The 23,517-nt window shown below is 49.6% G+C and overlaps 1 protein-coding gene across 5 annotated transcripts in view; it reads left to right on the forward strand.

Moving 5' to 3' along the window:
- The window catches only part of MRAS (muscle RAS oncogene homolog), a 60,389-nt gene that overhangs the window by 29,443 nt on the left and 7,429 nt on the right, over positions 1-23,517 (forward strand). For all 5 annotated transcript variants that reach the window (XM_057545790.1, XM_057545789.1, XM_057545791.1 and 2 more), the window contains 2 exons: positions 19,886-20,039; positions 21,429-21,528. In XM_057545790.1, coding sequence (XP_057401773.1) covers positions 19,886-20,039; positions 21,429-21,528 — 254 coding nt within the window. The remainder of the gene's footprint in view (positions 1-19,885; positions 20,040-21,428; positions 21,529-23,517) is intronic.

Consider the following 23,517-nt stretch of genomic DNA (forward strand, 5'->3'; position numbering starts at 1 on the left):
CTCAGGGCAGTAAGCTGGGAAGCTGAACGTTCATAGGTGCCTTTCCCTGTTTTTTGTTTGTTTGTTTGTTTGTTTTGGCCTCGGCTTGCAGGATCTCAGTTCCCCAACCAGGGATTGAACCCAGGCCACAGCAGTGAAAGCCCAGAATCCTAACCACTAGGCCACCAGGGAACTCCCATGCCTTCCCCTATTTTGTATCCCATCTCTCAGGGGTCACCATCCTTTGTTGCCTGATGTCCAGTGTCTTGAAATCCAGTTTCATATATTTTGTCTGTTTTTTGGTTGTTTAGGTGAGAAGGTAAATCTGGTCCCCAGTACTCCATCTTGGCCAGAACCAGAACCAAATCATCACTCTAAAAAAATAGAACAACTTTGTGTATATACTTAAAAAAACACTGACTTGTACACTTTAAAAGGGCAAATATTATGGTATTTGAATTTGATTTAATTAATTCTAAAAAGCATCCCTTAGGGTTTGTCTGCCGCCCTGGAACTTGGAACCGTTCCACCAGGTGCCAAGCGCATTCTCACCTTGGGGATTTGTGTCTGGTGTTCTCTCTGCCCAGCACTTTCTTCCTGCGGAAAGACAGTCTCCTTCATTTAGCTCTCCGTTCAAGTGTCCCTTTGTCTGAGAGGTCTTCCCCACACTAGTACCCACCCCACCCCTGTCACTTCTGTCCCCTTGCCTAACTGTTTTTCTTTATTCTACCTTTTACTGTTGAACATATATTTATATGTGTTCAATATATTTATTTGTTTGTTTGAGTTTTTGTCACTCCCCACTAAAAAGTAAATTTATGAGAGCAGGGACTTTATTTTATTTACTGCTACATTCTCAACCTCTAGAATACTGCTTGGCTCATAGTAGGTCCTCAGTAAATGTCTGTGGAATGAGTGAACGAATGAGTCCTGAGCAATATATGTGCAATCATAGGTTTGATGTGCTAGCTATATTATTTGCCAACTGACATCAAAATAAATATATATAACCATTGAAATTAAAAACATTTGTGCACTTTCTAAAATCATCTCATGCATCACCCATTTGAATATATACCACTCTTTGGGATATACTGAGTTAAAGAAATGTAAACAGTTTCTTTACTGCAGGGCTTGAAAGAACTTTCAATATACAAACATATGTTATAAGTATATTGGAAGAATATATTGTCCTTAGGGTTTCCCAAAGGACCGTTTTTTTGCACATCATTCTGGGCTAGTTCCACAGAAAACATTCTGAAAAGCATTGCAGAATGCATGTAAGAGAGTAATGTCATGCCTTGTTCAATAAATATTATTTCTATCTACTGCCATATTAACTTCTCTAACTTTTTTTTTTAAATGATGGAGATATTTTTTAAATGTTTATTTATTTATTTATTATTTATTTGGCTGCACCGGCTCCTTAGCACATGGCTCCTGAGTTGCTGCAGGTGGGCTCCTTAGTTGCGGCTCACGGGTTTCTTAGTTGTGGCGTGCAGGCTCCTTAGTTGTGGCATGCAAACTCTTAGTTGTGGCAGGCATGTGGGATCTAGTTCCCTGACCAGGGATTGAACCCGGGCCCCCTGCATTGGGAGCACGGAGTCTTAACCACTGCACCACCAGGCAAGTCCCTCTAACATTTTTTAAAAGTAACTTTGGATATTGGATTACCCAAAGTTGTTTCTAGAAAAAAAATTTTTTTTCCTCAAGAGTGGTTTTAGGAAGATTTGGGGATAACATTTATAGCAGTGGAGGAAGCATGGCCACAGCATTACTTTATAAACGTGAATTTGCAGAGCTTGTGTTCTGAAGCTCCTGGGCTCCCCTTAAGTGCTACACCTCTGATCCTGCCCCCAGAATCAGGCCTGATTTAGGGCATTGCCCACCCAGGCCTGCCTCAGGAGTAGATACTGGATTCCCAGATTAGCACACTTCTCTACTCAATTAGGTCTTGTTTTAAGAAAAGAAAGGCTTAAAGCGTTACAGCTAAATACTAATTAGTCTGGCATTTAAAAGGATGTCCCATATTTGGGGAACTTTAATCAAAGGCTGGTTGTATTTAGGCTTGGGTGTAACTCTGACCCCTACTGGGGCTGGACTCTCCTGGGGTTGTTGGCTGCCCTGGGATGGACGGGACTACCCCTGACATCCTGCTTCCCTGGAGCCCACGGCATCCTGGGGGAGGTGCTAAGCCTGGGATGCCTGCCAGGCACTCTGAACTCTGGGGTTTCTCTTCTTCCAAGTTCAGAAAGAGCAAAACATGGCAGCTTGATAATGATGATGAACAGGAGGAGACAATAATGATATCTGTTGGGCAGTTACTGTGTAGAAGGCCCATGCTATGTACTTTTCATCCTTAAAAACACTATTGTGGTAGCTACTTTTGTTATCACTATAAAAATAAAGCACGGAGGGAGTCACACAGCCAGCAACGGTTTCAACTTCCCTTTGTCTCCTATACTCTCCATCAGTGTGGCTGGGTGGGAGAACCTCTCCCACCTCACACAGTTGGTCCCTGTGCCTCTGGGAATGGAGTTGAAATCCCAGGGAGAAGGGGGCGTGGCCTGGATTATCAGGGTCGGCAGACACACGCACCTGCCCTTCCAGCTCCTTGCCCAAGGTCTTCAGAGGACCAGGGGCTCCAGTTCTGATCTGAATCTCAGAGCAGAGATGCTCAAGCTTGCTCAGGGGGCCTTCTCTGTGGTTTCCACGCTGAAGAGTCTCACAGTCTTCCCACTTACAAACCTATTTCTTGTTGTCTTTCAAGGGGTCTCATTGCCCTGGTGCTCGCAGAATCTACAGGAGATGGCCGACCTCAGGGGCCAGCAGCCAGGCTCCCCAGTGTCTGTGGGGCCCCCCAACTTTGGAGCAAGCCTGCTCTGTGTTCTTTCCCACAAGGGTTCGGGACCTTTGTCTCACCTTCCGGTGTTAAGGGCCCAACTCTGGGGACATCGCCTCCTCATCATCGGGGTCCCACCTCTGTGCTGTGGGGCTGCATCGGCTTCCCCTCTCTCTCTTCGGGGGTCTGTGACTTTGGACCCCCGTCACCCTGTCTGTCAGCTGTATGACTCCCCGTACCCCAGGTCTCCGGCTTCATGAATCAGGAAGACCCGAACCTTAGTCAAAGTCCTGGAGTTTTGTGTTTGTTTTTGTTTCTGTTTTTACTGTGGTAAAATATACGTAACATAAAACTGACCATCTTAAGCATGTTTAAGTGGACAGTTCTGTGGCATTCAGTACATTCATATTGTTCTGCAACCATCACCCCCATCCATCTTCAGAATATTTTCATCTCCTCCAGCTGAAACCCTGTACCTGCCAAACAACAGCTCCTATTCCCCATCATCCCCAGCCCCCGGCAACGCCCATTCTACTTTCTGTCTCTATGGTTTTGACTACTCTAGGGACCTCGTACGAGTGGAATCATACAATATCTCTCTGTGACTGGCTTATTTCACTTACCACGTGGTTCACCCATGTTCTAACATGTGCCAGAATTCCCTTCCTTTTTAAGACTGAATAATATTCCATTTTATGCATCTACCACATTTTGTTGAGCCTTTCATCCGGCAATGGACATTTGCGTTTTGGCCATCGTGAACAATGCCGCTGTGCACGTGGGCATACAAATATCTGCTCCAGTCCCTGCTTTCACTTCTTTTGTCTTGGAGTGTTTGCCTGCCTGTTCTTCCTGTCTGTTTGGAGTTGGAAGGCTCCTGAGCGCTGTGGTGTCAGCCCCCTTTACTTTACACCTGAGGAAACTGCAGTGCAGATGGAGAAGTGACTTGCCGGGGTCAGACCTCTCTAGAGGCAGAGCCGGGCCTAGGACCTCCTCACTCTGCCAAGTATGTCCTGTCCTGTCAGCCTGCCTCCCCCTCTGGCCCAAGCCTCAGGCCTGCAGGGTAGGATGTTGACCAAATCTTCTGCCCACGTAACAATCTGGGCCTTCCCACCCACATGGCTGCCAGCCCCGCCCTCTGCCCAGCCAGCCTCTGGAAGCTGGCATCTTTCTTCCATCGTCAGAGGACAGTGGCCTCCGGACACCCCTTCCCACCTAGGGGCTCTTGGGCCCCGCTCTGCAGCCACTCTGTCCCCGGCAAGGGCTCAGTCTCTGCAAAGAGCGAAAACCCTGGCTCCCCTCCTGCACCCTCAGAAGCTGGGACGTTTCCACCCTGGCTTCTGCCCAAACCACAGACACAAGTGCTGTTGTCTTCACGGAGGGGCCCGGACCTGGCTTTTCCCTGAACACTTGAATCCACATTCTTTCTGGGAAGGTGGGGGGAGGAGGACGTGGGTAGGGCAGCAAGAGTACAGGAACACTTACTGAGAGTTTTTTCTGAGCTGGGGGCTTTGCATGGTGGGCTCTATGCTCAGCAGCCCTTAGGCCAGCTTCAGAGTAGACCCCTTCTTGTGGCCCCCCACTAAGAGGGGGGTACGGGCAGAGCTGGCCGTCCTTCCACCCGTCCTCCCCTTTCCCTGCCCACAGTGATGTGGGAGGGATTTCCCTCTTTCTTTTCCTTTCTGAGGGAGCATGGCCGCTGGCCTGAGATTATGCAACTCAGCCCCACAGGCCTCTGCCTGACCCTTTATCTCACCTCCATCAGCCATCACTGCTTTAACGCTTCCAGTGACGCAGAGCTCACTGATCTCCAAGGTGCCTGGGGCAGTGCTTGCTGGAAGAAAGCCCTTCCTTACCCTGAAGGCTGGTCACTGTTGCTCCTCTGCCCCCAGCAGTGTTAGCAGCTACTGCTGGACAGGTGCGGGAGCAGGAGGTCTGGGTTCCCAGGGGGAGGGCTCTTGGGGACACAGGGTAGCAACGGTGGCAGCAATTTTCCAATGGTACCGAAGTATTTTACCATTTTACCCACTGGTGCAGTAGCACTGGTGTGTACTGGCCGAAGAGCAGCTGTGCTCACCTGTAAAGTGAAGACACTAATCTCAATTTAGCAGGATTGCTACAAGGATGAAATAAAGCAATCCCCGTGAAGCACTTAGCACAGGGTCTGGCCAGTATGCAGCAGTACTACTGTACCAGTGGGTAAAATGGTGAAATACTTTGGTACCATTGTAAAATTGCTGCCAGCGCTGCCACCCTGTGTCCCCAAGAGCCCTCGCCCTGGGAACCCAGACCTCCTGCTCCCACACCTGTCCAGCAGCCGTGATTGGTCGGTCAGGGCCCTGCAGGGGAAGGAACTAAGACTCAGAGGGGTGAAGTAACAAGTCCAAGGTCACACAGCTAATTAGCACCCCATTACCTCTGACCCTGAAGCCAAGGATATCTTGCTCTATGCTCATCTTAGCCCCACTAGCCAGCCTGGGAGCTGAGGGACCGGCCATCAGCCAGTGACCTAGAGTCGGTTCGGCAGGGCTGAGTGATGAAGGTCTGAGTGCAGCGTGCACCCCTCCCCCTTCAAAGTCACAGCACAGCCTGGGGGTCATTCCAAGCTTGTCAGCACCCCAAACCCCAGGTTTTCCTCTTGCTCACCTTGCTGACAATCAGGTCCTAGACTCCTGCAGTGAATTTTGGGTTTTGCCCTGATTTCAGAACTTCGAGTTAATCCCTGTTAGAAGTCACGTGACCAGTCTGCGCTAAGCGCACCAGCCCGGTCAGTAGGTTTGAGATCTCACCTGTCTGCCCTTGTGTTGGGTGAGGCTGCCAGCCTGTTGTCACCAGGCCCCAGGTCCGAGTGACTGGGGGCTCCTCTTTCCCTTGGGCACAGACAGCCTCTGGACCAAGACCACCTGCCCTCATCGGTGGGGTCTGTGCCCAAATGGGAGAGAGCCTCATAGCTGCTGACTCCCTAACTATCCCTTAGGGAGTTTGGGATTGACATGTACATGCTGCTATATTTAAAATGGATAACCAACAAGGACCTACGGTATAGCACAGGGAACTCTGCTCAATATCATATAACAACCTAAAGGGGAAAAGAATTTGAAAAAGAACAGATACATGTATATGTATAACTGAATCACTTTGCTGGACGCTGAAACTAACACAACAGTGTTAATCAACTATACTCCAGTATAAAATAAAAAGTTAAAAAAAAAAAAAGAAACATCGCAGATTGTATGCTCCTTCAGGAGAGAGACTTTGCCCACCATTGTATCTCTGGTGTCAGCAGCGCCTATTAGGTGCTTAGTTATTGTTTGTTGAGTGAGGGAGGGAATGCAGCACCTTGTGAAGCTCAGCACATAGAAAGCCTCGGTAATGCTTTTGTTGCTAGGGCTGTTCTAATATGATTTCTATTCAGAGAGTGGCTTGGTGCTTTCAAGAATAGGTCCTATCACATGTGCAGATGAGGGGTCACTGACGCATCTGCCTGCATCTGGGGAGGTCCAGAGTGAGGCTTAAGCCCCTGCCTTGGAGCTTCCACCTCTCCCCTCCAGCGCTGTGTGGATCGGTCCCCGAGACTTATGCATGTGGGACTGTTCACTAGTTCATTCTAGAAATACTTCTGGGTGCCTGTTGCTCTCTTTGGGGCGCTTTGCGTGCAGCAGTTGGCAAAGCCGGGGCCCTGCTCTCATGAAGCTTCTGGTAGAATGGGGGAGACAGGACATAAACAAATATGTACTGTGTCAGGTGGTGATGAATGCTGTGAAGGAGAATGAGGCAAGGTAGAAGGGAATAGACAGTGAGGAAGGGGTTGCTGTCTTATCTGTGCCCATTAGGGAAGGCCTTCCTGATGAGGTGGTGTTGGAACAGAGACCTGAAGGGAAAAGCTGTGCCTGTACCTGGGGCGAGAGAATCTTGTACAGAGAATCAGGTGCAAAGGCCCTGAGGCAGGGATGTGTTTGGGGAAAGCTAGGAGGCTAGAGTGCAGAGGAAGTGAGAGAGAAGCAAATAGGAGACTTCAGGGAGATAGCTAGGGAGCAGTGATCTTCTAGGGCCTTGTAGGGAAATAAGCCACTGGAGGGTTTTGAGCAGAGGGCGGGCATGGTCTGACTGATGTTTAAAAGGCTCACTCTGGCCGTGGTGTGGACAATAGACCAGAGAGGAACCAGGGCAGAACTAGGGAGACCAGTTAAGAGGCTCCTGATGGTAGACTACGGCATCGATAAAGGAGGTGGTGAGAAGGAGTTAGAGTCTGGATGTATTTTAAGGAGGAAATAACAGAATTGGTTGATGGAGTATGTGGGATGGGGTAGGAGTACGGAGGGAAGAGCCTTTGACCTGGACAACTGGTAGAATAGAGTTACGTTTATCAAGATTAGGAAGACTGATAAATCAACTGTACTTGAATAAAATAAATGTTTTAAAAAGGTTAGAAAGACTGGTAAAAGCAAGTTTGAGGGAAAAATTGAGTCTAATTTTGGATGTGTTAAATCTGAGATGCCTTTCACACATACAAATAAAAGTCAAATCAGCACCTGGGGTCTGAATCTGGAGTAAGGGGAGGTGTGCAGGCTGGAGATGGAAACTTGGGAGTTGCCACATAAAGCCATGAGACAGGAGACCTCTGAGAAAGTGAACGTGTTTAGAGACGGGGTCCTGGAACTGAGGGCAGGGACCCACTGATGCTCAGAGAGTGATTAGGGTCAGAGAAGAAGCAAGATAGAGTGACATACCAAGGCCAAGTGCAGAAGGCTCTTCAAAAAGGAGGGAACCATCAAGTGCATCAGATGCTGGCGAGTGACCCAGTGGGATGAGGACCGTGAAGTGTCCACTGGATTTAGTGACATGGAGGTCATGGTGACTTGACAAGCTCAGCTTTGATAGAGTGGCCTGATTACGGTGGGTTCAAGAGAGAGTGGAGAAGAGGAAGGGCAGGCAGTAAAAACAGATCAGTCAAGGAGTGTGGCTGTAAAGAGGACTAGAGAAATGGACAGCAGCTGGGAGGTGTGAGACACCTTCCAAATAGGCAAATCCAGAAAGACAGAAAGGAGATGAGTGGCTTGGGGACTGGGGGGAGGGGCTTTTTATTTTTAATTTTTTCGCCTTTATCTTTGTTCATTTTTTTTAAGGTGAAAGAAATTATACCATGTTTACATACTGATGGAAATGAACCAATAGGGAAATGGATGATGCAGGAGGGGGAGGGGACAAAATAGTAGCAATGTCCTTCCATGGGTGACGGGGGACAGGATCCAGTGGGCAGCTGGAGGGATGGTCTTGGTCAGGAGTAGGCCGGGGCATTCACCGCAGAGAGGGGAAGGCGCAGCACGCATTTCAGAGAAGGGAGGTGGGTTTTTTCCTTCAAAATTTAGATACAATTCACATGTGAAATCCCCCCCTTTTAAAATGTACAGTTCAGTGGCTGAGAGTATATACAGAAAGGTGTGCAATCACAAACTGCTGATAGATTTCACAGATCAGCAAGCGCTGGAATCACCACTGTCTCATCCTCAGCCTTTTCATCACCCTCCAGAAAAACTCACACCCGTCATCCGTCATTCCCCCCACCCTCCCCTCCCCCCAGCCCCCAAGCCACTCTTCTCCATTCTGTCTTTATGGATTTGCCTATTCTGGACATCTCACATATGTGGAATCACATAACATGTGACCTTTGTGTCTGGTTTTTGTCCCCTAGCACAGTGCTTTCAAGGTTCATCCATGTTGTAGCGTGTCTGAGAATTTCATTCCCTTTTACGTGTGAATAATATTCTAGTACAGCTGATCCTCGAACAACGTGGTGGTTAGGGGTACCGACCTCCCTCGCAGTTGAAAATCTGCGTATAACTTTTGACTCCCCCGAAACTTAACTACTAATAGCCTGCTACTGATCAAAGCCTTTACCAATAACATAAACTGTCGATTAGCATGTATTTTATATGTTATATATATTATATACTGTATTTTTACAATAAAGTAAGCTAAAGAAAATGTTATTAAGCAAATCATAAGGAAGAGAAAATACATTTACAGTACTGTACTGTATTTATCGATACCATAAGTTTATGTCATCTGTTTATATCTGTCTGTCGGTACCTACATCACTTTTGTCTTATAGGATACAAAGCACTGTAGATATTATATGTGTTACTAACACTAAACATCAAAAATGAAAGGATAATATGAAAAAAGTTCATATTTATACACAGGTATAATGATTCATGCATTGATAACAAAGAAGCAGCGACATGAGCACTTTATGGTAGCCTAGTGTAACCGATACAATTGTTTCCCAGCAGCCTAGCTTTTACACTAATGAATGAATTGTTATAAAGTTTTTACAGCATACAGTATTACAGTCATATTCATAATACAGTACTGGAAACACTGTTACATTTTTTTAGAAACCACTTACTTGTGATGATAGACTGATATGCAGTTTCTCTAATTACAAGCTGAGGTGGGGAAGAGACATATTGTGCAGTTATGTAATTCTTTGGAAGCAAAGTTATAAAACAATAAGAAAACTAACAGATTAGTAATTTTAAATATCACTCACCTTATGCCTACTGTAAGGATAGGCTATCCACTTCAGTACAAGTCTTGCACACGATGTTCTACACATATATATATTTTTTTAATTTTATTTATTTATTTATTCATTCTTGGCTGTGTTGGGTCTTCGTTTCTGTGCGAGGGCTTTCTCTAGTTGCGGCGAGTGGGGGCCACTCTTCATCGCGGTGTGCAGGCCTCTTCACTATCACGGCCTCTCTTGTTGCAGAGCACAGGCTCCAGACGCGCAGGCTCAGTGGTTGTGGCTCACGGGCCCAGTTGCTCCACGGCATGTGGGATCTTCCCAGACCAGGGCTCGAACCCGTGTCCCCTGCATTGGCAGGCAGATTCTCAACCACTGCGCCACCAGGGAAGCCCCACACATATATTTTTGTATATTTACTTATTTATTTATTTTAAACTTCAGCTTTCTTTTTTTTTTTTTTTATTTATTTTTGGCTGCGTTGGGTCTTCATTGCTGCGCACAGGCTTTCTCTAGTTGTGGTGCGTGGGGGCTACTCTTTGTTGCAGTGCACAGGTTTCTCATTGCGGTGGCTTCTCTTGTTGCAGAGCACAGGCTCTAGGCACGCAGGCTTCAGTAGTTGTGGCTCGCGGGCTCTAGAGCGCAGGCTCAGTAGTTGTGGTGCACGGGCTTAGGTGCCCCACAGCATGTGAGATCTTCCTGGACCAGGGCTCAAATCCATGTCCCTTGCATTGGCAGGAGGATTCCTAACCACTGCGCCACCAGGGAAGCCCTTTGTATATTTATTGAAAAGAATCCCCATATAAATGGTATAAATAGACCTGCTCAGTTCAAACCCGTGCTGTTCAAGGGTCAGCTGTATATGGAGGGACGACATTTTGTTAATCCATCCATCAGTTGATGGACGCTTGGGTTGTTTCCACTTTGGGGCTATGATGAATAATGCTGCTGTGGGCATTGGTGTGCAAGTTTTTGTGCGGACATGTGTTTTCAGTTCTCTTGGGTACACCCCTGGGAGCGGAATTGCTGGGTCGTGTGGTAACTCTGTTTAACATTTTGAGGAACTGCCAAACTGTTTTCTAAAGTGGCTGTCTCATTTTACTTTCCTCACCTGCAGCGTATGAGGCTTCTGCTGTCTCCAGGACGGGTTGGTTTGGAAACTTGTGGAGTTTAGCTCCTGATGATCTGTTTCTGATCCTCAGCTGGGGGTGGAGGCTTGAGGAGAGAGGAAGCGGTGGGAAATGGTGGCCTGGGAATGGAGGGACCGGTTGGGGATGTGTTTAGATTTACTGGGTGTTCTAAGGGTGCCCTGCGAGCTGCTCTAAGGGAACCAGGCCAGCTCAGCCGAGCTCTCTCCTCCTGGCTCCACGTGGCTGCCCAGGGGCAGGTGTGGAGTAGGTGAACGGTTTGGGGTGACCAGGTGGGGGTGGGGGGAGGAGGCATAGCCTCCAGGCCTTTGTCTTCCATCCCCACAAACCTCAGGTGTTCCGTCCTCACCCCTCCTTTTAGGCCTGCCCCTCTCCACAGGCCTTGGGGACACTGCTGCCAGCTCCTCACTCAGGGCCTGGCAGAGCCAGGCCGGGACCCAGACACGCTTGGGTTCAGATCATGCCTCTGCTGCTCAACAGCAGTAGGAAGCTGAGCAGGTCCCAGCCCTGCCCTGCCTCAGTTTCTCCCCTTGTAAAATTCCCCCCCTCCCCATAGTGGTGGTGAGGTGGAAATGGGGTCTCAGGCCAATGTGTCGCCTCCCCGTTCCTCTCCATGGCCAGGCCCCTCCTAGGCCCCCGTCTGTCTCTGGGATGCTCCTGGGTCCCTGGTTACACAGGTGAGCCCCGCTGCTGCTCTTCCCTTCTTTCTTCTCTCCCCTCCCTGAGAGCGACATGGAGGCGGGGTGCGGGGAGGTCCAGGCTCCTCTAAGAATCCCACAGAGCCATGGATCCCCTCCCTGAAAGGGTGTGCACCCACACATGCAATGTGCCCACCAAGTCCGTGAATCTGTGGGCCTCATGGAAACGTCTCCCAAGACTTCCCCCACTTTACCCCACTCCCGCAGCTGCAGCAGTGTGGTCATGAGAACAAGTGTCCCCTGGGGCCGGTGGCCAGCACTTTTCCCCTGGGGTCAGCCAGTCAAGGTTGGGGCCACTGCCAGAGGGAATCTTCCCCCATCGCCAGGGAGCCAGCTGGCGCCTGCCACGGGATTTTAGCTCCCTCCCCTTAGAGCGGCCTGGCTCCCACACTGGGCCAGCACTTCGGAGAAGGAGAAAGCGGCCCTTTTTCTGGGAACAGTGCCTGGTCGATGCATCCAGCCCTCTGCCCGGCACCCAGCCTACCCCATACACACCCTCTCCCAGAAAGGGGAGGCTTCATCACTATTGATCCTCAACTAGGTGGCATTTCTTAATGGGAGTCTTTTCTTAGGAAGAGCACAGGCTTCGCTGCCTGACTGCCCTGAAAAATGGGCACGTCCCTCCTGCCTTGCACAGTGGGCCCGTGCATGAGAGGGGTATAGAAAACACCACGCACTGTCCTTGCAGGCATATTATCTCCAGAAATTGTCGTCTGTGTTGCTTCATATTCCAGAACCCTTACTTCACCCTGAAGGGTGAGTTATAGGACTTTAAAAGTCTGTTTTTAGTGGTTTCCCTTACAGCTGGCGTTGGGCTGTTTGAACACAATAACTGCATTTCCTGTAGCGTGCGTGCGACTTGTCCAGTCATTCTGTAAATATTTTTTGAGCCCTTCGTTGGGTGCTGAAGCTTTTGGGGGACCCAGGGAAATGAAAGCCAGACTCCCACGCTCTGGGGCTCCACCACCTGGTGGGGAGCTGAGCCCAGGCTAGAGGCACAGTCTGGGAGGAACCAGAGCCACACACACCAGCAAGGGTGCAAAGACAGAGGTCGGAGATCGGAGGCCGGCGGGGCCCTCAGGAGAGGAGGAGGGCTGTAGCCCTTCTGGAGGGCAGCTGGGGGAGCCCCGAGAGGGCATTCTGGTTGGAGTCATGGCTGGGCAAAGGCCTGGAGCCGAGACACGGCCCAGCCAGATCCACACCCTCTGGTTGAAGCAAACAGCCTGGATGAGCTGAGGCAGCTGGGCCCTGGGGAGTTGGAGCCCCCTGCTCCCCAGCGTGTGGCCTTGAGCAGATCCCTTTAACTCCCTGGGCCTCAGTTTTCTCATCTGTGCAAGGGGGACAGTAATACCTTCTTTCCAGGGCCATGAAAAGGACTGCAAGGACGTGTGTGTATAAAGCCCCAGCACGGCGCTTGCTGCCAGTCGGAACAGTGAGTGGGACTACGCTTAGCCAAAGAGCTTGGACCTGAGCTGTGGGCCAATGTCAGAGCCACCAGACCCCTTGCCAGGGTTTGCCTCCCTCTGGGAGCCCTGGAGGAGCAGGAGGAAGGAGAGGGAGAGACCTAGGGAGGGGGAGAAGGGGGGAGGGTTCAGCAGGGACCCAAGCAGGTCCTCCGTGCTGGCTGCCCGCCTGCCTGGGGCCCCATCCCCGCCAGCATGTGGGCTTGGCTTCTGAATCCACCCGATCCAAGAATGGCTCCAGGGTTTCCACTTAAATCCTCCTCAGCAGCACTGCAGGGCCCGTCCACCCCCGGGTGGGAAGACTGGGGCAGGGCAGATGGAGATGCACAGCACTGGCCCCCTCTGTCTCTCTCCTCCCTCCTTCTCCAGTCTGGCTGCCTCTGTCTGTCCCTGTCTCTGTCTGTCTGCCCGTCTGTCTCCCTCACACATGCACACATTGGCAGAACACCTCTCACAGTGACTAATACTTTCTGTCTCAGGAGTCCTCCTACCTTCATGACATCAGGCATGGGGGATGCAGGCAGAATCATGACTTTTTTTCAAGCATAGCTGCCCATTTTTTGCAGCCTCCCTGGAAGTCTTGGAGGCAGAGCTGCTGACCTGGGGCCTGTGACCAGGCTTTTGCAGGATGTGTGGAGGGGAGGGGTGGACCCCAAACCAGACAAGGCCCAGCTCGGCCCCCACTCCTCCCTGGTTGAACCTGCCTTCCTGGGGCCCAAGGTTTGGAATTTCCAAGGCGCCCTCAACTCTGCTCTCTCCCCTTGGCCCCCATTCCCTGTGTTCCATGTCTTCGGGGGTGCCCCTGTTCATTCTTTCCCCTCCCTCTGAAGCACACTGCCTTTGCTTACACCCTCTCGGGTGTAGCCCCTGCTTGGGTTGTGCCTCCTCCTCTTCACAAGCACCCTCCTTCAGCCCCCTCCCTCTTTGGATGCCAAACTCTCTCTCCTCTGACTACATCTCTTTCCTTTCTGGACCTTCAATAGCTCCCCAGTGCCCACCAAGTTCTAACATTTTAGTTTAGGATCCAAGGTCCCAGCCTCTGATCTCCCTGTCTCCTCTTTCTCCCTCCTCTTCCCAACACAGACCCTTTCCTCCAGCGCACCGGCCTCCTCACTGCTCTCTCCTTTCCAGCCCCCGGGCCCTTGCTCGTGCTGTTCCTCTGCCTGCGAGGCCCTTCCCCAGGCCCTGTCTCTTTATGTCAAATTCTATTCTTCTGACAAACGTCCTCTCCTCGATAAATGTCCTCTCTTCGCTAAAACCTTCCATTATCCCTCCAGGCCGAAGGGACCCACCCCTTCTCTAGATCTCCAGTAATATGTATCACTTTCTGTCCTGTGTTGTTATTTTTCTTTAAGTATCAGCCCAGCTAGCCTCTAAGTACCTTAAGAGGGAGATGCATCTTATTCTTTAACCACCCAAAGTACCAAGCAGCAGAGGGGTTGGTACCGAGTAAGTGCTCAGAAAATAATTGGCAAATGAATGGCTGTACCTCTTAGGGTCACACATGCAGGCTGCTTCTGTCCCCCAAAGGTGGGGCGGGCCTGGCGGTCACCACACACCCATGTGCTATTTCTGTCCAGGTTGTTATTAGGATTATGCTAGGCTCTTACAATGAGCTAGAAAGTTCCTATATTTTCCTTGCTCTGAAACAATTTGTAGATTACAAGACTAGCTTTGGGCTCCTCGTGGGGTAGTTTTTGTCTCTTCAGTTTTTGTTTTGTTTTGTTTTTTTAAATAAATATTTATTTATTTATTTATTTATGGCCGTGTTGGGTCTTCGTTTCTGTGCGAGGGCTTTCTCCAGTTGCGGCAAGTGGGGGCCACTCTTCATCGTGGTGCGCGGGCCTCTCACCATCGCGGCCTCTCTTGTTGCGGAGCACAGGCTCCAGACGCGCAGGCTCAGTAATTGTGGCTCACGGGCCCAGTTGCTCCACGGCATGTGGGATCCTCCCAGACCAGGGCTCGAACCCGTGTCCCTTGCATTGGCAGGCAGATTCTCAACCACTGTGCCACCAGGGAAGCCCTTGTCTCTTCAGTTTCATTGATAATTATTGGCCTATTCAGGTTTTATACATTTTCTTGAGCCAATTTTGTTCATTTATATTTTCTTAAAACACCCATTTCATCGAGTTGAAAATATGTTGCTATAAAACTGTAGTTTTCTCTAATTAAATATTTATCGATATCCATAGTCATAGGCCTTTTCTCATTCCAAATATCTTTTCTTTTCTTCCTCTGATAGGAATTCCTAAAGGTTTTTTTCTTAAGTGGTCTTTTCAGAGAATCAGCTTTTGATTTTTAGATATCAGCTACTTTTTCCTTCTTCCCGTTTTCTTAATTTCTACTTTTGTTGATGATTTCTTCTTTCTTTGGTTTTATTTTATTTTCTCTTTTCTAACCTCTTGGTTTAAAATGCTTAGTTACTTTTTAGTCTTCCTTGTTTTCTGAAGTGCATTTAAAGCTGTAATTTTCCTCTAAGTACCACTTTGACCTCAAAACAAGGGGTTTTATTATTGTCTATTGTTGTACAATTCTAAATTGTTTGTGATCTCTGCTTTGCTCTTTTACTGGAGAATTGTAGAGCACTATACCTTTTTAGATTTTCAAGTGGATAGTTTCTTTTATACTCATGTTTCTGTTCATTTCTGATGACCCATATGACTTATGCTTTCTGGAATTTGTTGAAATTTTTATTTATGGCCTAATATATGGCCAATTTTTATGACGATTTCACGTGTGTTTGAAAATACTTATTTATGGTTTTGAATGTAGAGTTCATTCTTTCAGTCTCTCAGATTACATTTATGAATTGTATTATTTAATGATAAATCATTATTTTGGGAGCCACTTGTTCTGTCTCTTAAGGGAGGACTGTTCAATTCTCCCACAATGATTGTGGGATTTGTCAATTCCTACTGTTTTAAAAAATTAGTTTTTTATACATATATATATATATTTTAGGCAACATTCTTATATGCTTATGACTCATGACTTTGACATTTCTTGATGCTGTACTTTTTCCTATTATAAATACCCTGGTTTGTTCTGTTTAATTCCTTAGCCTTGAATTCTGTTTTGTGGATGCATGTGGCTGGCATATCCTTTTTTATCTTTTCATTTTTCATTCTTTCTGTGTCATTTTGTTTTATACGTGTCTTTTATAGTAGCAGACAAGTGGATTTTGTACTGAGTATCTGCTTTTAATGGGTGCATTTAACCCATTTGCATTTACTGTCATTCATCATAGATTTATTTCTGCCATCTTATTTCATGTCTACTTTTTAAACTTTCTTATTTTTGTATAGTTTCATTGGATTGGTCCCATTTACTTAGTCCTGTTTTTCTTTCCTCTAATGATTAGGAAGGTTTGAGTTTTATTTCAGGTGGTTATTCTATATACATATGTGTGTGTATACTTATGTTTTTCTACCAACATCTGGATGTAATCAATATCTTTAAACTCTTCCCAGATAAGGCAAGCACTTAGGTAATGACTTATTTTTTCCCAGCCCATACCCTCACATGTGGATCATCATAGATTTTAGTTCTAAATTGCCATTCATTTTCTTCAAGTTGTGTTATAATATTTATTTAAATTTAACTCTTAGGTTTTGCTGTTTCCTTTGCATACCATTGGTACCACTCATCTTTCTCTTTCGTGGATCTATTTTTCACTTTGCTGGTGTATATCCTCCAAGAATTCTCTTAGAAACTGTGGGTAATGTAATTTCTAAGGCCATCAATGTCTGAAATGACTTTTTCTCCATTCTAGAGGGTCCATTTGATTTTCAACTCCCTGTTGAATCGTTTTTTTTAAGTTCTGAATGATCAGATTTTTAAATATCTTAGACCTCTAGTTTTTGTTTTGGATAATATACACCCTCAAAATCTATGAGCATATTAATTACAATATTACCTGAATGTCTTTTGCTATTCAGTTCAGGCCTCCCCATCCCCACTTCAGCCAAATCCATGCCATTTTCATCTGTTTTGTTGATTGCATTTCTGAGTGGGATTTACTTAGGACCAAAGGCTCCACTCCCTCTGGGTGAAGGTGCAGTCTTCGTTCCCCACCCCCTCCCTAGGAAATTGGGGAAACTGCCTTAGTCATCGCACTGGTCCTCAGCTGTAGATCTTATTTTCTTAGGCCCTTCATTTGATATCCAGACCAAAGAATTCTAGGATATCAGAACTCAATCCTGAAGACCCAGGAGCCCTGCCCCACCTTTCGTCCATGAGGAGACTGAGGCTCTTGTGCGTGGGGCACAGCCCGGATCCGTGTGTCCGCCGAGCCTTGCCACTCTGCCATGCTGAGTGACTCAGGAGCATGTGCAGGGGCGACAGGCTGTGGGGACGAGGTCACTTTCTCGGGCACGATCTCAAGGTGTCTCCTGAGGAGACGTGGCTTCCTGGGGGTCCTGGATAGCCCGTCCTGTGGCTTTCCTTGCCATCCACACACATGTAGATGGATATATCCTACATCTGTATCTCTTGCCCCTCTTCTAAGTTTCTGACTTAAGTCTGCAAATGCCTATTTGAAACCCACATAGGTGTCTGAGAGGTTCTGAAGTGTGTGTCAAACACTCAGCCCTCCCAACCCTCTTCTTCACTGTCTTCCCCACCTTGGGATATGACACCACCATTCATTTGGCTCAGGCCCCAGACAGCCGCTGTCCTCAACACTCTTCTCTCCCACTCCCACGTCCACACATTTCCACCCAGAATGCCCCGCTCCTTTTGGCTCTGTCTTAGAAAGTGGCCTAAATCTGGTCACTTCTCACAGTATCCACTCCATCCCACCCTTGGTCCAGCCCTCCGTCTGGTCACTTCTCACAGCATCCACCCCATCCCACCCTTGGTCCAGTCCTCCATCCTCTCTTGCTGGTTATGGCATAACCTCCTACCTAGTGCCGCTGCTTCTACTCTTGGTCTGGGTTTTCCCAACAGCCAGGATAAACTTTTCAAATGTCCTATAGATCATTTCGCTCTTTGGCCCAGTCTCTGCGGTGGCCCGTTTCTTGCTTAGAATGAAATCAGCCTTACCCCGGGGCAGCAGCCCACGCCCCCCCATCACCTGCCCCCACCTCCTCCCTCTCCTCCGCTCACCAGTCCCTCCGCTTCCCCAGGCCAGCGGGCCTGCCCTTGCACACCTCCACGCACTTGTTCCCTCTGCCGGGAGGGCTCTTGCCCTCGGCCACGTGGCTCCCCCTCCCCCCATCGTTTAGTCACTGTTCAAAAGCTTCTCCTAGAGACGCCATCCTTCCCTATCCAAAACGACACCAACTTCTTCCAGTTTCCTTCAACTGGTACCATTGTTCTTCATAGTATGTACTCATCTTTACTAGATATAATAGGATCCATTCATTTATCTGCCTTCCTATTAGAGTATATGTAAGTCCTATGGGAGCAAGGATTTTGCCCCATTCCCCCTGTATCCATAGTGCCTAGAACACTGCCTGACACACAGTAGGCTCTCAAATATTTCTTGAATGAATGGATGGATGCATGAAACCAAATAGACTTCACATTCATCTATTCATTTATTCATTCAACTACTATTTGAGTCCTGTTTGTGCCAGGCTCTGAGTAGACGAGTGACACACAAACCAGGTCCCTGCCTCTGGGAACTGACAGTCCAGCTGGGGGCCTTTTCAACGGGCGGTGAGAACAGCGTCATGAAGGGTCTGTATGGGGGTGGTGAGCGTCACGGGGGCTCAGGAGCAGAATTCTGTGAGTCAGAGCCTGCTCACCAAGCTAGGGGAGCAGAGAGGAGGGGTGGCTGGGGGAAGGAGTCCCAGGCCCGGAGGGGGGAGAGGCGCCCCGGGTGAGGATACAGGCTCACAGCAGACGCCCCTATAGGGCTTCTCTGTGCCAGCGCTGCTCCGAGGGCCTGAGTACATTAACTCAGAACAGCCCCGACGAGCCCCATTTTAGGAAGAGGAGGCAGGGAGAAGCGAGCTTGCCCAGGGTCACACTCCAGGGATGAGGAGCCAGACTCAGCCCCGAACCGGGCTTCGGAATCCGTAACCAGCCGCTCCGCTGCGTGCAGGAGACGGGAAGTGGGTCTGGGGCAGGGGCTTGCAGGCCGCTGAGGGGTTCAGATTTCACAACGCCCACGGGGCTGGAGCCGGCCAGGCTTGCAGGTCTAAAGGGAGACCCCCCCACCCCGCCCCCTATGCTGCTGAGGCTGTGACCTCTCTCTGAAACAGGGAGAGCATTTGATCTCTGGAGAACAGCGGTGCGGGTAGTGAGGAGATGGATGGGCTGGGGAGAAGAGCCTTTGCGGAGAGGTTCCCCCCGCAGCCTCCGTGTCCCCAGCTGCCTCAGCTCCCACATCCCACCACCCTGTAGCCTCCCCATCCCAGGTGGCGAGGGCCCCGGCTCTCGGGGGGCTGCTCCTTCTCCTCACCCTGCCTGGTGTCTGTCCGCACAGGGACTGAGGACACTTCCTGACCCGGGATGGCCTCCTGGGGCTTCCCTCAGGCCTGTCCCAGGGCTCTCCTCCAAAGGAGCTGCAAGGTAGAGGCATTGTGTCCATTTTGTTTTTTTAATTTATTTATTTTTATGTTTGTTTGCGCTGGGTCTTAGTTGCTGCGCGGGCTTCTCATTGCAGTGGCTTCTCTTGTTGCGGAGCACGGGCTCTAGGTTCGCGGGCTTCAGTAGTTGTGGCTCACGGGCTCTAGGCGCGTGGGCTTCAGTAGTTGTGGCACACGGGCTTAGTTGCTCCGCGGCATGTGGGATCTTCCCAGACCAGGGCTCGAACCCGTGTCCCCCGCACTGGCAGAAGGATTCTTAACCACTGCGCCACCAGGGAAACCCCATTGTGTCCATTTTACAAAGGGGAAAATGGAGGCTCAGAGAGTCAGGTGACTTTCCCAAGAATCAGCTTGTAAGGGCTGCAGCAGGGCTCCAAGCCTAGGTCTGGGGACTCCAGAGGGATTTTGCAGCAGAGCTGATCACTGGCTTTATGAGGCTTTTCTGTAGGCAGAGAATTAAGGCCCAGGGAGCAGCGTGGGCTGGAGTCAGTGGGTCCACAAAGGAGTCAGTGAGAGCTGCACACTGAGGTGTCAGAGGCCCCGCTGGACCCTTACCAAGCACAGCCTGGAACCTCCTGGGGAGAGCTCGATGGAGCCCCCCAGGGGCCGCAGCAACAGCCTGGGGTCCACAGGCCCCAGGGGCTCCAGGGTGGGTGGTGACAGCCCCTGAGCGGCCTCATCCCACCCCAGTTCTGGACACAGCCGGACAGGAGGAGTTCAGCGCCATGCGGGAGCAGTACATGCGCACGGGGGACGGCTTCCTCATCGTCTTCTCGGTCACGGACAAGGCCAGCTTCGAGCACGTGGACCGCTTCCACCAGCTCATCCTGCGCGTCAAGGACAGGTGAGGGCGGCCAGGCCGGGACCTCCCCATGCCTGGCTCAGGGTGGGCTCTGTCTGTCTGTCTGTCTTTCTCAGATCTTCAGGTGAAAGCTGAGGTTCGAGGGGGCAGAGCTGCATTCAGACCTTGGTCCCTCCGACTCCTACCAGCTCCCACCCTAGTTCTTTCCACCCAGCCAGAGGAGTCTACATGCAGCCAAGGCCTCGAGGCGTCGGCCCCCTCCCATCTCTCCTAAACTGTCCCCACCGATGAGTCAAGGAATCATAAATAACAGCTGTTTTTCAGCTCCAATGTAACCAGATTTTATTACAGTCAAAGAAAAAGTGAATTTTCTCTCCAGCGTACATTGTAATTGGTTACATCACATTTGACTGTGAGATTTCTAAGCCCCTATTAAAGGCTCATGTTTTCCTTAGCATAATATGGAGTGGTTAAATAATTTGGAGTCTGTTTTAAGCCCAACTGGTCTTTTCAGTTAATTGGCTCTTAAAGAGGCAATGTAAAAGTAAAAGGACAAACTAATAGGAAAACAGCAAGCTTTGAACAAATCTCGAAAATTCAAAATTTTCGAAAATTTCAAAATTCAAAAAATCCAGTTAACACTTACCTCAAAGGCAAAGTGTTAATAACTTTTCAAGGTAAAGGGATATACATTCACACACACATGCACACATATACACATAGAGCTCCAAGAGACAAATGTGGGTTAAGCCCCTGACTATAGGAATCTCTAAAGAGAAAACATACATGACACAGATACGGGAAAATATTCAACCTTCTTGCTAATCAACAACGTGCAAGGAAGAAGGATAAAGTACCATTTTTCACCCATCAAATTATAATTTCTTTATGAAAATACTCAATGCTGACAAAGACTGGCATTTCATTCACTTTCGGACAGCAATTTGGCCCCATGTGTCCACGGGAATCTTTAAGGCAGACATGCCTCTTGATCCCTCCCTTCCACTCTTGGGAGCCATCCTGATTTCGCAGCTGCCACTTATCGAGTGGCAACTGTGTGCCAACCCCTGGCCCTGGTGCTCTGCACAAGTCACTGCTGATGGCCACAGCATGATGGCCTGCGTGGGTGGTGTGTCAGGGTGACTGGGAGATGAGAGGAGGCAGGTCTGGGGACCTGGCCGCTGGCCCAGTCAGTGCAGAGCCAGGGGATTCCCAGGAGGGCCTCCACTCACCTTGCAACGGGCCTGAGGCTTCAAACCAAGGCAGCCAGCAGCCCCCGGGTCCCTCTTCCATTCCAGGAGATGTGGAGGGAAAGACCCTGGAGTCAACCCAGGCCCATAGGGAGGTGCTGTGTGCTGTGTCAGGCCTGAGGCGTGGGTGCCCCGCCTTCACCAAGGGAAGCTCACGAGCTGCTGTTCCTTTTTTTCCCAGGGAGTCATTCCCGATGATCCTAGTGGCCAACAAGGTCGATTTGATGCATTTGAGGAAAATCACCAGGGAGCAAGGAAAAGAAATGGCCACCAAACACAATGTAGGTGGTGTGTGCATGTGTGCGTGTGCATGCGCGCGTGTGCATGTGTGTGCGTGTGTGTGTGCACGCGTGTGCATGTGTCGGGGTGAGGGCTCAGGGGCTGTCAGTGCCCCCTCACTCCTGCAGTCCTAGTCTACAGGAATGAAACACAGGCCTCCTAGGTAGTGGGCTAGATCCACATAGAGGCACATGTGATGTGGGATATTTTGTGAAACAAGCCAACAGGCCAGAGAGAAAGCACCTTCTTGGCAGTCATTAGAGGCCCCGCTGTGGGGAGCAGGTACCTTCACCTCCCGGCCCCGACGCAGCAGGTTCCTCGCTGGGCTGCGCAGAGGCTTGGCTTCTGTCCCTGTCTCTGAGCCAGTGCCTGACTGTGCTCAGAATCATCAGATCAGCCACCTTCACTGAGCCCTGCTCTGTGCCAGGCATTGTGCTGGGGGAGCATCTACTCCCAGCAACCACACACTGAGCTAGGCACCACTGTCTCCATCGAGTGATCAAACCGAGGTTTGCCCAGGCCCACACAGTGCATGTCAGCAGACATCTTCGGGTTGTTTTGTTTTGTTTTGTTTTGTTTCAGTTCATTGTGATGCCCCTTTGCCCACTGGATGGTGGGGTCACTGGGCTTCTTCCCACCCCTCCCCCCGCATTAGCACAGCCATGCCCCAGCCTCAATGGTCAGTTATGTAGAAGTTCACCCAGCCTCCTGGAAAGTCTGCAGGGTTGCCCTTTCCCTCTGCCCGGTGGGCCCAGCTCCGTAAGTAGAGGGAGGGGCTCACTGCGAGTTCATTATGCTTGTCTCTGCCTTCTGTGTTTATTCACATGTTCATTCAACAGTCCTAGGCCCTGGCAAACAAAACTCCTTGCCTCAGGGTGCTTGCTTCTAGAGACGGCAGCAAATTAGAGCGTGTCAGAAGGTGACATGTGCTCTGGGGGAAAGTAAATCAGGGAAGGGGGTAGGGAACGTGGAGTGGGGGGCTGCTTTTACAAATAGGTGGTCAGGGAAAGCCTTACTGGAAAGGTGCATATCAGTGAGGACTGACAGGAGGTGAGGGAGTGAGTCCTCTGGATATCTGGGGAAAGAATGTTCCAGCAGAGGAATAATCAGTGCAGAGGCCCTGAGGCAGGACTTTGAGGAACAGCAAGGAGGTGAAAGGAGGCCGGAGCGGCCAGAGCAGAAGAAGTGAGAGGGGTGAGTAGCAGGAAGTGAGGTCAGAGCGGGGGGTTTAAGGCCTTATGGGCTTTTGCTCAGAGTGGAGGGGAAACCACTGGAGGGTTTTGAGTGAGGAGTGACACGGCCCGACTCATGGCTGAACAGCTTCCCTCTGGCGCCCGTGTGGAGAAAGGTCTTTGGGGGCTGCACCGTAAGCCGGGTGCCGGCTGATGTGGACCCGCGTGGTACCCGTGGAGGTGGCAAGAAGCGGGTGGATTCTGATGTCTTTCTGAAGGCTGACAGGATTTGCCCACAGGCCAGATGTGGGGTGAGAGAGAAAGGATTTGAGGAGGATGCCAGGGTTTGGGGCATGAGGAACTTTCAGAAGACTGGAGCTCCACTAGCCGGGCAGGGGGGCTAGAGCACCGAGGACGTGGGGAAGACCAGGAGCTTTGTTTTAGATGCTTAGTTTGAGGAGCCGAGGGGATAATCAAGTGGAGGTGTCCAGACAGCTGTCAGCTACACCATCTGGAGGTACATATTGGAAATCAGCAGCATGTGGGTAGAATCTAAAGCCATGAAACCAGAGTAAATCTTAAAAGTTCTCATCGCAAGAAAAAACAGTTCTGTAACTATATATGATGGATATAATTAGACTTCTTATTGTGGTGATCATTTTGCTAGATATGCAAATATCGAATCATTAAGTTGTACACCTGAAATTAGTGTATGTCAGTTATACCTCAATTTTGTGTGTGTATATAATTATGTATTTATGTATACACACACATGATAGAGATAGAGAGAGAGATATATACACACAAAAAGAAAAAAGC

The sequence above is a fragment of the Balaenoptera acutorostrata genome, chromosome 4, assembly GCF_949987535.1.
Source record: "Balaenoptera acutorostrata chromosome 4, mBalAcu1.1, whole genome shotgun sequence".
In the NCBI taxonomy this organism is placed as follows: Eukaryota; Metazoa; Chordata; class Mammalia; order Artiodactyla; family Balaenopteridae; genus Balaenoptera; species Balaenoptera acutorostrata.